Below are 17,348 nucleotides of genomic sequence, written 5' to 3'. Positions count from 1 at the left end.
AGAAAAAAGCATTTAACCACCTCGGTACCTACACACACACAATAGCAACTCTCGCCTGCCCTCTTACCTCAAATATCTATAACAGCAGTATTTAAGCAATCCGCATTCCGCCAAACTCTAGAATCGGTCTGCTTAATTTTTGAAACTGAATAGCAAATCGCTTTTGTTTTGAACAACAAAAAAGTTTGTTCGTTTTTTTTTTTTTCACAATGTAAACTTCGATGAAATCTTGAAAAAAATAGTTTTGGCTTCGAAGCTTCTATCTGTTGTATTTATTTATTTGGAGCTTTAGTCTGTCGATTAGGTGATCCTGCAAGCCTAATTAGGCTTCGTTGAGGAACTATAGTAAATCTGACATTGAATGTTGAACACGTATTTCCACTTACAGTTCTCACGATTGTGAGCTTCGTTGACATTTACGCAAATCATATGAGTAAGGTAACATGATAAAGTAGACGAGTATTTGTATAACTAACTTTTAGGAGCATTTAGTTCGTTCCATTTTGCCGGCTAAACTTATCATTTGTTGATTTACTTACGTACAATGCCCATGCTTATTATAGGTTATATATACTGTGGGCCGTACCGAAAAGCAGTAAACAAAACGACCTATGATTTCTGCTTAATACCTATACATATATATATATATATTTATATAATATGACTGAGTAACAAGGCGTTCAAAAGCAACAAGTATCAATCGTATTCTCATAGTAGGATTTACGATACCCAGTAATAAGTTGCTTAACAATAATACCACCGAAATTATTTCATGACTATATTTTACCATCGCTATGCATTTGTTTATTGTTTACGTTTCCCCACGGTCGTGTTGGATGCAGATACAGCAAGTGCTGGAAAAGCAACATTATCAACTACAACCGTAATACGTATGTTCCCCGTAACTTGCTAATCGTCAGCATCACCATAACGTTTATAACGACTAAATGAAAAGCGAACCGTTCGAGCCTCCTGTTTTGTCCTGGGGTGCTAAGCCTTTTGCGGCCACCACCGCTGCTGCTGCTGCTGCTAATGCTAAATGAATCGACGAGAAGTAACTAAAAACAGAAAGAAAGCAGAAATTTCCCGTCCCGCAAATAAAGCCGAAGTAAAATACGAAGAGAGCTTTGTATCGACGAATGCTCCATCTGGCCGCGTTGTTTTGTTGAATGTACGAACAATCGGGGCATTACAGTTCTTATTTCGTTTACGCTAAAGGCAGCAGCGGTAACTGTTATGGCGTCGCCGTTACGTGGCTTGACGGTCGACTTAGCCAACGACGCGTTTCGCTGAACGGCGTTCGCCCCACTAACTGAATGAATGTAACCAGAATTTGAGTGTGTGTATTCTTGTTTGTGATCATTCATGCATATTCATGTGGGTGCTGGGAATGTATGACTAGTGTTGTGAAGGTTATACGTTTGCATTGTACACAATGCCTGTATATGTAGGCTTTGTTCTGTACTGTATATACAAATGTGTACTATACTGCTGGTTACACTGATCTGCGTGTGTTGCGATAATCATGGATGGACATACATTAGCGGTGAACAGAAGGAAATCGACGGACCTGAAAGACAATTCCATATAGGAAACAGTTCGCTATCAAATGCTCGATAAATATATATTTATTGATTTACACAACAGGCCAAATAGAATGAAATCTTAATAACAAATCAAACTATATGAAATATTACATCATTGATAGTACAGCTACTGAATGAAGAAATTTATTCTGATACTAGCGGTTACGTAACACGGCTCTAACAGTGCTAAATAAGAGCCAGCCTTAAACAGAAGATCACTATTATACAGTAAGTGGAACAAAAAAAAAATAGTATCGTATCGGAGTATTGTTCATTTTCTGCTTGACACAAAACAAGGTAACAACTGCGTAAAATCGAACTCAGCTAGCGGCGCTGATCGTAAACTTCTAGAAATTTTATACAAGTGCAATGAGTACAGATTCATACGTAAAACTACTATAAATTGGAAACTGAGTTGAAATAATAAAATTAGTATATAGTTTTGAATCCTTCTCTATCGTGCGTCTGCCGCAGTTTTTCTTGCTTTCTGTAGGTAACTAGGGTAAACAACTCGTCAAGAGCACCTCTATTACTCATGGTCAGTAGTTTATTTTGATGCCTTAAAATGATTTTGCGCGTGAAATGAAGTGATCAAAAGCCAAAAACTAACTACTTTTAGTGTGACATAATAAAAAGACAAAATCATTCATCATAAGCCAGCCGGTGGTGTAGGTGAAGCAGAGCTTTTCCAACTGCTGCTTCAAATATTTAAGCCCCAATGGTACGGTCGCTATTGTTCTGAATAAACAAAAATAAATATCTAACGACCAGCCTATCTATAGTTCTGGTATGACGTAAACGTTCTCTAAAAACGGTTAGACAACGTTTCTCTTCACGAGAGCCCTCTCCTGTTTAAATTCTGGCCTGATCTAATTTCTCTTCCCTGCCTTTTTCGAAGTTCCCTGATGCACCTAAGCAGCCGGGTCTGAACCAGTGAATTGCGGAAATTGCAAGTTAACATCACTTGAAAAGGTTTCTACAAGACAAACTCGTTGTACGTCATATCGACATACTCAGGTCAAGAAACCGTCCTGTTCTACTGCCTCGCGCCATAGCCGAAGTGGATGCACCAAATGATTTAAGTTTTTCTTTTAATAACTTGTTAGATACCGTAAAGTTCTCACTGATATTACCGTACGCTCGATTGTATAGACAATTTAATCATTACCAGTGAGAAAACGGCTAACGGTCTAATAAGGCATAATGTTGCATAGTATTTATCTATCATATATCGAAATTTCGCTAAAGCATTTAAAGCATTTACTTATCTGCAGTAGTAGTGGTGCTAGGCGCATCACAAAGCATCATTGAGGTTAATTCATAGATAATTATCGAAATAATGTTTTTATAGCTAAATAAATAAATTTAGCTAAAATTGTTTAGGAAACATTTTTGATTTTCGTTATTAAGTTGCGGTAGTTGGCTGTGACTGCTTCTGCACTGGCAAGATGGTACCGAGCGTTACCATGTATAATCGCAATAAGGCTCCTTTAATCTATTTGACGCTAATTAGAAGAGAGCTCAATGAAAACGTCGGCTGCCGTCGCCGCTTACAAGTTTATTATATTACCTCTATGAAAATAGATAAAAGTACGTAATGCACGAGAGGAGGGGTATGGGCTCGATGCGAGCAGTCACGCAGATCGACAAGCAACAAAGCAAATTTACTGAATCCTACCTGGGCTAGCTACATTCGTATAACAAGCTGAGTTATTACATTATTATATTTACGGTTGTTTCAATCAGCAGATGCGGATGTGCGCTTTATGTACTCTGTTGTGCGAAGAGATGCACATGCAGCGGGAAAAAAGTGTGAGATGCTACTCTTAGCCAATGATCGTTTCACATAATTTACGTATGTTATACACTGATGCGCGGACTGGGTCATGGACATTTTTTTATTTTTGCCGCAGTAGCTGAACCCTGATGGTGCATGAGGGTAAGGTTTACTTTTCCAGAATGCATTTTGGTCGCATCCTTTAGAGGGCAAGGGGGAACTACGCTGATGACCTTGCCAAGGCCATCATTCACAGCTATTATGTTTTATGGCTGTTAAGTTTTTTTATTTCATACCTTTTACTTTTTCGTTAGCTTATGCGGCATGCAGACCGGTCGGAACGCAATACAAACATAAACGACTGCAGCAATGAGAGGTAGATGAGGTGCATCTTTCAAGAACCGAAGCCTCACCAAATATCTTGAATAAGCTCGGAATAATAACGATAGTAGGATAATAATAATCATTCTTATTACTATTATAATAAAAGTAACAATAAAGACATTGTACCCGAACATCTACGGGTTGTTATTTCCGACAATCGAGTGCGATGTGTTAGCTCCTAACACTCAATTGGTTTGTCGTTTCGTGAACTCGCGTTATATCCGTATGTGAGGTGGATCAGTTTAAATAGACAATAAGATCAATTTAAACAGTTCATTTCTTCAAAATTCATATATATATATATCGCGTTTTTAATTGTAACAGGCAATTATTAATTTTCTATTCTTAAGTTCGTAAGCATTATTTGTGTGTGTGAACAATCAGTTCTTCACTATGTGTACGAACTTGCAAGTTCGAATCTTTATGGACGATATAAAGCAATTTTACTGCCAGCATAAAGCCCCCCAAAAGCTTTTTGCTCTACTAAAGGTACGGCTTCAAATGTGCTCCTTTCTCCTAGTGACAAGGTATGACATTACAGCCTATTTGTCTCTTCAGACATGCTTATATCGGCAGTGGCATATCTTCACATACTACATTTCAAAGCAGTAATTGGTTGATCAGCATTATTGACTTCTAAAAAAGGTAAGTAGTGACAATAGCCGAAATGAATTTTTTGTTTAATATCAACGTGTACATATATAAACCATATATTGAATCTCTATAACCCCAATCTGTGTGTAATATAGAACCTAAACGATTGTTAACACGTGTAGGAAAACAGGCTCCCGCTGTACATTAAAAGTCATTAACAGGACGAAAACTTGATGATCCTAATGCCCATAGTAATGCTTATATATATACTTTGTTGTATACCTCAACGCCATCTCAGTAATAACGGTAATTTGATATAAATTAAATTGTATTGGACATTAATACGGATTTAAAAGGAGAAGTCTTTAGAAAGTAGACAAATACTTATATATGGCTAAAAGGTAACAAAACATTATATGTGTACCAGTCATGTGAAATAAGTGACAACTTTTCCTATTATGGGATGAACTTTCGTTAAAGATGTAATCGATTCAATTATGTTTAAAATCGAGATTTTAGTTAAATATAAACCTATATTGAATTCCAGTATCCCATTGTCTGCCAGAATTGCAGCTATTTAATGCAACAGAAACGACTGCAAGAAGCTTCGAAGGGAAAAATGTAGCGCAGGACTTAAAGCGTAATAATAGAATGAAGTCTACGATACACAATTGTAGTTAGGGACGACAGCGGCTAGTGTGCCGCTTACATATCCCTCGCACAAATTTCCACCCTAAGAAATAACCCAACCTAAATATAGTGCGCGTATTTTCAACTTGGGGTCCACGTGGTAGGTGTACGAAACGGATACGCATGAGAAGCGTCACCTTTTGTACAGCTTGTACCTACTTCAGTTTTGTCTGCAGCATACAATCTCATACCCTCATTTAGTGAAACAGAACGTAGTGCCGTTTCAGTACGAAAGCATTCGACCAGAGGACGGAGAAGCGTACCCATTATACACACACACTTAGCATGGGACAATAATTAACGGAATTTCGCAACGTAAACAGCCAATGCTGGATGACTTTTGTGGCACTCTTCGTCGCTCGTTAAACGAGTGCGTCTGCTTTTAGCATGCAGTAGGTGCTCACTTTAATCACCCGCCTGGTGGATAGCAACTGCTGCCCAAAACCAGCATCAAAGGTACCTAAAAAAAGTCGTATATCAGAGCCCTAATTACATTCCCTGGCGCTTCACGTTTGCGTGTATGTATCTGCTCCTGGTCGTCGCCATCGTCGTCATTTTCTACTTCTCATCTTTCTTCTGCGGCCGTACCTATTAATATACAATTGACCTGTCGCGCTTACGTCCTTGAGACAGTTGCGTCGCCCACTTTCGCTTCTTCGTGATTAAAATATATCAACGAAGAGCCGGGCCGAGCAGAGTTGACTTCAAAGGAACAAGGGTGTTTCTATAATTATTTATTTTTAAAATTTCGTGCAAATAGAGAGATCGGATGACAGAAGAACCTTACACGAAATGTGCATTATATAAAAGCACACTCGTTCGATGTATATTAGCGTCTAGTAAACACTAGTGATCATATGGTTTTTGTCTGCGGTGGCGAAGAGCAGGGATAGAATCTATGATTTTCTGCCGGGACAATCAGATACGCTCTTTATAATTTAAACGGATTATTTTACATTATTTAGCGTGCCTTGGATAGATGCCAATATACCGAGTGTAGACTTTAAGTAAAAAGGCGAACTACAATCGAAGTGATAATACGAATTGACCACAACATACAAATATCCCTATGTCCGGTCGGACGAGTTGACCGAAGGCTAGTCTTAGTACACGGAATTATAGAACGCTTTTGAAAGCAGCAATGTTCATGTGTTCTATTCGACGCATAAGCCCGCTTCAACTGGCAGAAATTATCAAGCCAAGATTGAGCTTATCCAGTCATTTGCTCATTTAGGCTGTTTCGAGTATACTTATTGAGTATGTAACAATGTGGCACTTACGTAAGTTTTCTTTTATTACTGTGATATTTTATGTTTTAATTATATTTAGATTCGGCAAACATCCCGACTCGATTTGACTAACTAAGGCCAACTAGCTAACTTACATTTCTGATAAACTTTTATTAGTTTAGGCTTATCATCTCGTGGGAGAGGCATATCAGCATGATATGCCTCACTCGCATAAACGGCAAGTTTTGACCTTTTGACGATAAAATGAGTTTGAATCGATCTGCAGCACTTGTGGTTTATTATGTATGAAGATAGAAGGCATAACTCTCTTTCGAAGAACCACTTTGTTACTCGCACGTTGGAAGCATCAGTCCCTACGGGATCTATTGCGAATCGATTCAAACGTCCAGCCGCTTTTCGCCGCCGACTAAAACTTGACATTTATGTAGCTCTTTGTTCTGTGCACATATCTGTATCCCTTTGTTTATATACCACGTCTGGTTTCTACACCCTTTGGTAGCGACAGGCCCCTCTCAAGACACATGAGTAGTCAGTCACACATAAGACATATATGGCTTCTACGTGTATTCGTAAATAATCTATAAATGTTTCATAATAGTGTGTACAGTTATGTACCTCTAGTATTCGCACCAGGGCCCGTACGTGAGCAGGGCTGCGCTACTTTCGCTCCGTCACGCATACACCCATGTACGCACATTTTCATACACATAGATCCACCTAATATGAAATACTGATATCGATAGCTAGCATATTACTACAAATTTGTATCATATATACGTCTCTGGCATTAGTTTCCATATAATAATTATTGTTATTACAGTTTTGACTAAATCTGAGAGTAGTTCGCATCCCTCAAATACAGCATTCAATACTGGCGTGCAGTCGACGATGTTGCATTACCATTGAGACAGCCGCTAGATCGATCAACTAGCTTACTGGGAAATTTTACTCCCGACCCCCCGTTCTGGCGCAAACCATCATTATGATCTAATGCTAAATCTATAATGTGAAAAAATATATGTCCAACAAAATACTCTATTACTGGCATGCTAGCCTTCACCAAATATTTACTTAGAAATATTAGTTGTTCGTTTTGTTAGTTAAAAATTGTTATATGTTTCTACTGTATGGAAAGGTCTAGATCGAACTGAGGCGCCGTAATAGAAGAGCTTTCAAAATTACGCCAAGTCAGTTCTAAAGTGGGATTTTTATCCGAATGTTGTTGTATTTTTCTTCCGACTAGAAGTCAGCTTAATCAGAAGTTGACGCCGTTACACACATCGTATCTTTCCGAGTTCCGGCTGTTTGCACATGGCAGCCATCAAGAGTAGTTAGTATTCCGCCACTCCTCGTCATGCTGTATAGTGACTAGACTCAGGAGGTTGCCTACGGCTTTACGCGATCTACCTATGCCTTTTAAAGAGATCAATCCTTTTTTGCTTAGGACAACGTCTACTACCGACTGCTGATGAAACAAATAATTTTCTGGAGCAACTAATTTCGGGCTAAGCTCGGAATGAGATACGCCCCCATTCAATATCCCTTACATCTATACAAAGTCATTGATGAAAACTGAAAAACACCACTACTATAAATTATACAATAGATCGCGTGGATTACATGTTTATAGGCATCAATATTGTACGTTATTGCAGCATCGTTCTACAGGTTCCCTTGTCACTAGTATTTAACTGAGAAATTACCAATTGGCGCCACTGTGACGTATAAATATATAAACTGTGCTGAATTTTGTTTGATAGCTTAGAAACCATGAGATCAAGATGAGTATTAGGCAATTTTCCTGCCTCTCGTAACCTGCCTTTGTGCCGTGACCATAACATCTTAAATTAAATTATTTAGTTGCTCTCCTTTACAAAATGTTTCATGTGATGAGTTTAAAGAATTTCAGTTCTTATCAGTTAGATCGATGTTTAAAATATTGTGAACGCGCGCGCGCGCGTGCGTGCGTGCGTGCGTGCGTGCGTGCGTAAATTGAGCTTTATCTTCGGAGAAAGAAGGTATATCCGGTGTAGTGCCAAGTTCTGCTGGAAGATAGGCTGCCCTCTCCCATACATTTCGTTCCGTAATAAGGTAATAGACGTGCACCCCTGGACTGGTAACGGAAAAAGCCACTGTACAAGTATCGATCGCTTGCATATCACCATGCACGACTTTAACGGACCAGACATTGAATGGTTTAAGTATTTGATTTTTTTTATCGCAGGTGTAGAATATCCTTCTTCCTTTTTTGTGTATCAAGCTATGTATATAGAAGGACTCTGCAAGGACCGCGTTATCTATGATGTAATATATATATATATATATATATATCTGTTTGCTACTGACGGATAACACAATGTCATGATGATCAGTATGATGAATACAAAATGGACAACAGCGACATCTATTGACAGAGCAATAAATATAAAGCAGTTTAGGCTTCAATGTATTTGAATGTCATTTAATTTGTAGCAACACTCAACCCTATGTACTCTGCAGCTTCTTCGCAATAACATTTTTTCTGAAGTATCTCTTTGAACTGGTATGAAAACACCAAGAGATGGTGTTCTGCGTTGAGCCATAATCGTCTTTGAGGCTGCGTAATCGAAATAGTGACTGATTCCGTTTTATGGGAAGGCAATCAGTTTGTTGAAAAATTGACCTCTTTAGATCTATTAACAGTTGTCCAATTCTTCATCTTTAGCTCTATTTTTTATCAATACGCAACACTGCCGCTGACTGTTTTCATGTATATAGATATCCCGTACGATGCCATGACGGTAAAGCAATGTCTAATTAAGCCTCAATACCTTTCCACTTGTTTATAAATTGCTTTTTTAAACGGAGCAGCTGGAAGATACGTTTGTCCTTACCAATCAGTATTCTGGATTTGACTAAGGTGATTGTTTTATTGAATATGTTATGCCTTCTTACAGTTTAAAAACAGCAAATCAGACACTAAACTGGACAAATGAGAAATGTCTTAAACGACGACTTGATATTGCATCCGAGAAAACCGTAGACCCTGGTAATTTAGCAAAAACAATTATTAATAGAATTTAAACTCTTAGGCCAAGCTTTAATTCCTTGAACCATCATAAAGCGCTACCCCTTACTATCACTGCAAACCATTATTTCTTGATGTCTCTGTATATATTGATTGTTAACACTTGATTTACTGGTGCAGGATTCCATGCCAGCTCATCCTGCTGGAGGAACTAACTATAATAAACATGATCAAGGTGGTATCGTTCAAGTCCTTATCAATTTGTCTCAGCAAGCCAATGAGATTGTTCCCTAAGGGTGTCAGGAATCAGTAAATAATAAATAGTATATTTTTAATTGGAAGAAGAAGGCTGTAGTAGAAGACGGCGTTTTAGCCGATCTTTCGACGCTCGTTTGTTGTGTTCTTATTCGCCCTACATGCAAGGTTCCATAAGGGCGACGATGCACCTTAAAGTGAAGCTGCCTAAATAGCTATTTCATCGAGTTACTATTGTGAGCCGTGACACTGGAAGAAGGAAGTCGTAGCCTGAGTTACCTCAAACGGCTGTTGCAGCTTTCATAACTTCGCCTTTTCATTGCACTGCATCGGGCCGGAAGCGTGAAGGATGTCGTCAGTTTGTGAAGACGGCCGCTTTTTCCTCTGCCATGTCTCCTTATAACTTCGCAATCTCTTAGAAGAACGCGATTGGAAGCCTCCTGCGCGACTACATTCTGTATGACAGCATGATATCGTCGAAGAAGCGGGATCCGGCAGGACACCGAACAAAAATAGCTTTTTTCCGTCGTTTCATTCCGTTCGCTGATATATTAGCCTTGTGTGTGTAGATATTTGTTGTGTTATGAAATGCGGTTACCTAGCCGAAGCCATCTTTGCCGCCTTTCCCACTGACACCGCTGCTGGCATGGTCTTCACATCTATGCTCTATGAAGTTTGTCCTCGACAGTCAAACAGTATTGAGTAAAGTTGAGACGAATTCCCTTGCTTTTTCACTCACTGCGTCACTCACTGGATAGGCCTTTTGAGGCACACAGGCAACGAGGGGCATGCGGCGTTAAAGGTGGCCAATGTGGCTTTCCGCATCAGTCTACTTTTCCACCCCATAAGAGTTGTGTGCAGTTAGTGAAAGAAAAGAGACGCCAACCGCCGCGAATGCGCGTTCGAGGAGCTGTGATGGAGAAGCGAAAAAAAGGAACGAAGGTACCAACAGAAACGAAAAAGAGGTAGGAAAACAGGTGACAGCTGTTGCACTGTCCGTTCGCGCCCGCCTCGTTGCCTGGTTGCACGCCTCAATTGACAGCCGATGTCGCCACTCGACATAGAAATTTCTCTCTCTTCGCGTCGTCTATTATCTCATCCTCTTTTTTCTTCACGGTAGTCCTGACCGCCGCAGTGGCTGGACCCCAAAATATGAAAAGGGAAGCGACAGAATTTAGAATTACATCACAAAGACGGCGCTCTTTTCTATTCTACTCTGGACAACTTCGAAAACTGATTGCCCCCACAACAACGCATCACCTGTAATCGTCATTGTTTGTCTGCGGCAAAGGCAACGAAGGCTGAACATTGATTCGACGTTGCTTATGGAAATATGGTTTTATAAACTAAAGTTACTAAACAGATTCCACTTTTCGGTATAGCAGATCGAACTTAAAAAACCTAGGTTTAATTTAAAAGCCATTTTTATGAAGTAATAAGAATAGCCGTTTACCTATGTTACTTGTTACTATAACACATAAACAATTTAAAGCTTAAATGCCTTTATTTACTTTACTGAAGTTTCATTTTAGTAAGCGCCGTTTCGATGAAATAGCAAAATAAAAGAAATTCATCAGTGTATCTATTTTGTTGCCCAAATTTTTTCTTTTTTTAAAAACATTACGTGAAGCTCACAGACAAAATAGAACCGAATCCCTATATCCCCGTAGCTTCTTCTACAAAGCTGTTTTATCGATACATACTATATCATCAGGTGGGACACCGAATATTACGAAGAAAGACACACAAAGTGTTCTTCTCTAGAAAATTACTCATCTTCAAAGGTCATATTGAAATACGGAAACATGCAGATGATCACTGAGTGTAATTAGATCTTAGTCTAACAATTTTTTTAATGTTTTGGAACACAGCAAGTTGTGAATCTCAGTTTCCGTTCATAGCCACCTCGCTGTTACTTCGGTCAAATCGTTTCGCTCACAATGAATAGGAAAGCGCTGCCGAGGTAAGCTATAGAGGGGCGGAGGGGTAGCCCGGACCAACAAGTTCTTTCCCTCCTTAGAGATTCTCGCATGGAACTCGCTTGCGTCGGCTTGCCACGGTCCGCCTACGCTAAGCAGTGGTCTTTCAATCGAGAGCTTCGATGGGCACTATAACGACACTCACAGAATTTACTATCTCGTCAGTCTACCGCTCGCTGTAGCTTCTCCTTCACAGCATATTACATATACGATATTGCTGCCCAACTGCTCGTTGACTGTGAGCGAGCCACACTTTGACTTTGTACTTTGGTATAGGCAAAGCGAATGCACATCAAAAGAGTGGTGGGTGAACATAATCCTCACAACGTTCTCAAATGCCTGCCCTTTCCAAACCCTATAGCTTAGTCTGCCCAGCTGGAATAGCTTGCAGAATAGAGTGCTTCTTTCTAACGGGCTTAAAGGACGGACAGACAAAGTACGGATGGACGAACGGCCGAAACACCAACTAAGTGCCGTGACAAACGTCCGTATGACATAGAAGGTACGTAGATATATGAAAATTGTCTGAGGAAGGTAGCTGTACACAGGGTCATGGTAACTCCGATGAGATGAATTTGCATTTCAATAGAGCCAATGGCAATTAAACCTAAAGCGATCCGGTCTATAGGATCTCACCCTGTAGTCTAGTAGGTCATCGCTACTTTGGACTATCGAACGATGCACAGGAAATAGCAACGGCAGGTGCTGCCACTGTCCACCGCAGTACAGCATGCTATCTAGGTGTGTAGTTAGGCACAAAGGTAGTTAACTATAGGTTTTGAAGAAAAACTTTTGAGCTGGGCATCAATTTTTTTAGGCATATTTTCACTGCATGAAAGTCAATCCCCGTTCTTGCAAGATTTCATAACCTAAAAGCTAATATAACGTATTTTCTACAGTCAGAACCAAAACGTTACTGTTAAATTATTTGTTCACCTGAGATGTCATGCAACAACGCAGCCTCGACAAAATAGAGACAAAAGTTGCCATTGCAAAGCCTAAACAAGAGTGAAAAATCAACCTTTGTGTAGAGTAGAGTAAAAGCGCCCAGCGCACTAAAATTGTATAATTTTTACGTATACAGCTTCCGGAACTCAAAATTAATGAAATCGGAATGCGCGTTTATATTTAAATTTTTCTCATAACAGTAGTAAAGGGGCATTTTTCTGTATAGTATATTGCGCAATGTGAACCGGAAGCCTACAAGCATCCTATGGTTACTTTAACTTGTTCTGCCCAAATTGCGTACTATAACCATAAGAAACGGTAACGTTGCAGCCAATCGAGAACGTATCCTTAGTAACTCGTAAGCAGGAAATACGATCTGACATATTTTTCGATATTGCCAATTTTTTGATTCAAAGAGTTTTTCGGCATAATATTTACGCAGTAACGTGGCCATTTGTGGCTATTCGAGACCTGATGCCATTTTTTCCAAAGAACTAGATTTTACTACTTCATTCAGCTCTAATCTACTTAAAATGTATCAGAAAAAACGCCAGATAAATCGCATGTTTCACAATGTGTATCGATACTATTTTTCGTGCCAAGGAGGAAGACTCAATTCAGTCATTGCCAACGAATTAGCATTCAACCCGAATTCTCTTCATTGACTTTATGCCTTTTATTGGCTTCGCTTACATAAATCGTCTAAGTGTCTGGCTCCATGCACTATACAATATGAGCTGCACGCAATGGGTTATATATATAACTTAGCTCAAGAAATGTTGGAAGAATTTTATTACAACTAAAGATCCCCTGTTTTAATCTTCATTGATCGACTGAGCATTGCCACTATAGTTACTACAATAACACAGTACATACTACATACCTAGCACGAACGTTATATTATAATTATTTTATTAGTACTTCAGTTACGCTCAAAGGCAAAAGAATGTATAAAACGACTAGGTTCAACTATTTGTTTAACCAGGCACATATATATATATATATACGTTAAATGTTGATCAGTAGGTGTTTGACGACCAACAGATCTGACATTGAGGAGAAGAACGAGAAGTGTGTTCACGCGGCTTATGATGTCTGCGCGTGTTGGCGTACGCTTGTGAACGATAAACGCGCTAGACGTAATATGTATTTCATAACCGATGAGGTAGTAGACGTATTCTATAATCTGTTCCATAACAACGGTAGCAGGCGCTACAGAAGTTACAGCAGCGGAAAATGCTTTTCTGCCAGAAACAGGTATTGATATTGAACCGTATAGTTATATGGTGGCATATCTTTAAGCATTCATTTGAACATACATATATTTATACATTTATAAGAGCACAATTAATTATTTGTTCCGACGAGTCGGGGTCGAATGGTGATCATTAGTCCTTCGACAGGAAGGGTTTAGACGTTAACCTGTTGACTTCATCAAGCGAGGGCGACGGTGACAGCAACGACCTCGTTCACAGAACAACGGCAGCGTCGAGCAAGGTAGATACGTCGAACCCAGCTTACATCTCGATACGCAGTGATCGTACTTACGCGGTCTATCTTATTTTTTTTGAATGAATCGAACATACGTGAAGACCATATTGCCGCTGTGTTCTTTGGGCCTATTATGACCATCTCCACGGCTCGCAATAGTTCCTATGGTGCAGTTATTAAATTAGATGCTGTAAAAACATGTTACGGCCATAAGGGATTTATTCAGACGCTTGCAGAGTCGTCTTGTGACCTTTGGCCCCACGTCCACAGAGGAAATTCTGAGCCAGTTTGGCATCGGGACGCACAGTTGCTGTTAAACGGATGTATTACGATCATTTCAGTGTTACTGATGCCATCGCTGTCCCGGTCAATATTACGTTCAAACAGATACCTGAATGACTCTGACAAGAAAAAGGCTGGTACTGTTGTTCGATTAAAGATCATACTGTATCCGTCTCTGTCGACGGCATAAGCGTGTCTACTCGTACTGATCTCGGCAAATTCTGATAATAATGTGATGCTATGATTTAAAAAGTGATTTGCTAAGTCACTCTAAAACTTCAGTTAGGGGCAGCCAGGAACGTGCTGTGGGTTATTGTCCACTCGATCCTAATAAAAATAACTGGTTAGAAAATTAAATTATAATTTTGTCAAGAATCGAGGACGTCGTTCAGTGAGGTCTTTTGGAGGCCAATGTGGCACATCTGTGTTCCAATATATATAGCATGTTATCTTTTGGCGAAAAAAAGAAGCTTTAGGCACCGACGGCAACAGTTAGATGGTTTATGGATAACGCTGAAGCAATGTTTTAGACACCTAGGAATACTATTCTTTAGGAACTGTGGTTTAGATTCGATTTGTGCCACGTTTTCCTTTACAATCAACGACCTCTATCGTTGACGCCTATCCAATATCGCTGGTTCCTTCCATCGTAAACATTATGTCTCAACGCAAACGTATTATGACCGCATTATGCGCTATTATTACATACATTGTTAATTTTGCTCTTTTGGAACGCTTATTTGACCTTTACACATCGGTTTCTTTCTGTCTATCATGTTTGGTTGCGGTTCCTACAATCTGTTATTAAATATCATAATGCTACCACCTTTGCCGCGATAGCCTTGTAGTGATGATGATTATTTCTATTACCATTACGATGACCGTGATGATCGTTGTTACTGTTGCCTACAGGGCAACTCAGTGACGCTACGGTTAGTTCCAGAAAAGTGGTATGCGTGGCCATGCAGCCAGTAGATGTCTGCTTGTGCTACCAGCGCCGTATTTATTACAAATGTTCTTGTTATTCTGGCCGTTTCTTAGCATTACGCAACACCGCCATTGCTGTTACGATATGGAGACCACTCGACGGGTGCCAGGGGAACGGCAGCAGTTCGGTGCTTTGGACCACCGGAAACGCCTGGGGCAAGAACACAACAGATCGTGTACCGCCGCTGCCACCATCATCATGAATACCATAAGCACAGCGAATCATGAACTATTGATGAATGGCGTCGCTGAGATGGGGGGTCATTTCCTCGCTGGCATACTACTCGCAGTGCATTACTACGAACTGCACGAACAGGGCGTTACAGCAGTAGCAATAAGGGTCTCCGGTAGAAAAAACAACAATTTCTATGACGACGAAAACACCCTCGGGCCAATCAAGCCTAATGAACTACAGCAAACAGCCATCATATCCTATCCGGAGTGCAGGATGTACTAATATATATTGTGGGTATTTTCAATGTAACATGCAATGTATAACATATAATGGGCCAGTTTAAGCAGAAATGGCCAGTGAAGACTAATCATAGTTGCTGTTATTTTTCTGTGTTGTGGTGCGCCCAGAAGGGTCGGAGTTGATATGCATCGCTCACGTATTGTTCAATACTAGCGATTGGCATGATTGGGAATCGGCTTGCAGATATCTCAGATGTAGGCTAGAACAAATGGTGCTAATGAACAAAAAGAGTTACAACAACAACAACAACAACAGTAACAACAAGAAAACGCAACGGGGATAAGAAATAAAGTAGACCGAAACGACTAGGAAGAAGGAAGCAAATTTTCTCTCAACTAAAGAGATTAAGATTATATTCAATCACGACAAAAAATACGACAAATGACCTATGCTTTAAATAGATATGTTTCGATTTAGATTAGTATTTTCAGTAAAAATATATATACTCCAGGAGAATCTAAAAGCCATGTAAAATGTCTGGAGTGGCCTTGAGTGTCCATCGTAGCATCATGTCATATCTGCAAAGTGTCAATGGGAAAACAGTTTGCTAATTGAATAGCTTCTAACGTACCTACCAAACAATGAGGGAATACGTAATTTTGTTTAATGCCAGAGCTTTTGTTTCCTTAGTTTCAACCTTCTGCTTGGCCTGTTATGATTGCTGCGATCCAGATAAAACAACCTGGTGCTATTCAGTAACTGCATATAAAAGATATTAGATTAGGTTTGAGATCGTATTTTCCTCTTTTTTCCAATTTGGAATGGAATGTGGGTCGCAGAGAGATAGATAAAATCTGCCTAATACCTTTGGTCGATGTAACATTGATGAACATCTTAACACTTCGTAATGTTAAGAAATATTTTAGAAATAAATATTATACACAGTGTTATTACGATATAACGGATGTTAATGTTAATTTATATGCGATGGTTTCGGGTGAGTTTTTTTAAGTGACCTACCTTAGTTAAGTTCTTCAGAATCCACTAAAACACACTTCATTAAGATACCACGTAAGGACCTTCTGCATGCAATTGTGTACGTACATTTCATATATATACGCGTATCGTATAAATTTATATTTAGTAAAAACAACAGCCGCGAGCAAACAACAGGTTCCCTGCGGGTTACTACCGCAAGCTCAATTCCTTTATAAATTCCCTTCCTTCTTTTAAACATAACGACACGTGGCGTCTTATGTTGTGATGGTTTGTCTGCACTGCTATTACCAAAGGGTAAACCTTGAACGAATCTCTGTTATATAACTGCGGCAAAGGCTATCATAATTACAGTAATAATATAATATGTTCTATTTATAATAAACATGCTGACCTCGTCGTTGTCAGCATCGTTAGCACCGCGGTCGTCATTGCCTGCCTGCCTCGCTGGCTGCTTACTAATTATCATCATTTAGCTTTGCTTTGTTTCGCTCGTTCTCGTACTCACATAAATAAAAGGATGTTGAATGTCGATATGATTATACCTTGTATAGATAAATGTTTGGCTAATTTGTGTTTGTCTGTCTGTGCAGATGAGAGTGGAAGTCAACACGAACACAGCGGTATTCTTTTTTCCTTCTTCTGTCGTTGTTGTTGTTGCCGCTGTTGATACGGCGTGTTGTAATTTCTGGTTGAAGCCTAGGGGA

At 39.6% G+C, this 17,348-nt stretch overlaps 1 protein-coding gene across 3 annotated transcripts in view; it reads left to right on the top strand.

Moving 5' to 3' along the window:
* LOC147758064 (uncharacterized) overlaps nucleotides 1-17,057 on the top strand; it is a 47,694-nt gene extending 30,637 nt beyond the window's left edge. For 2 of the 3 annotated variants that reach the window (XM_086978754.1, XM_086978755.1), the window contains one exon: nucleotides 15,285-17,057. In XM_086978754.1, the coding sequence (XP_086834880.1) occupies nucleotides 15,285-15,458 (174 nt within the window). In that variant the 3' untranslated portion in view covers nucleotides 15,459-17,057. Of the gene's footprint in view, nucleotides 1-11,598; nucleotides 12,025-15,284 lie in introns of those variants that run through there. The other variant, XR_015320017.1, reaches the window with a different exon arrangement.
* Nucleotides 17,058-17,348: the final 291 nt, after the last annotated feature.

Source organism: Varroa destructor, unplaced genomic scaffold (assembly GCF_002443255.2).
Source record: "Varroa destructor unplaced genomic scaffold, Vdes_3.0 BEIS01000002.1, whole genome shotgun sequence".
Classification (NCBI taxonomy): Eukaryota; Metazoa; Arthropoda; class Arachnida; order Mesostigmata; family Varroidae; genus Varroa; species Varroa destructor.
This window is presented reverse-complemented; position numbering and strand designations above follow the sequence as displayed.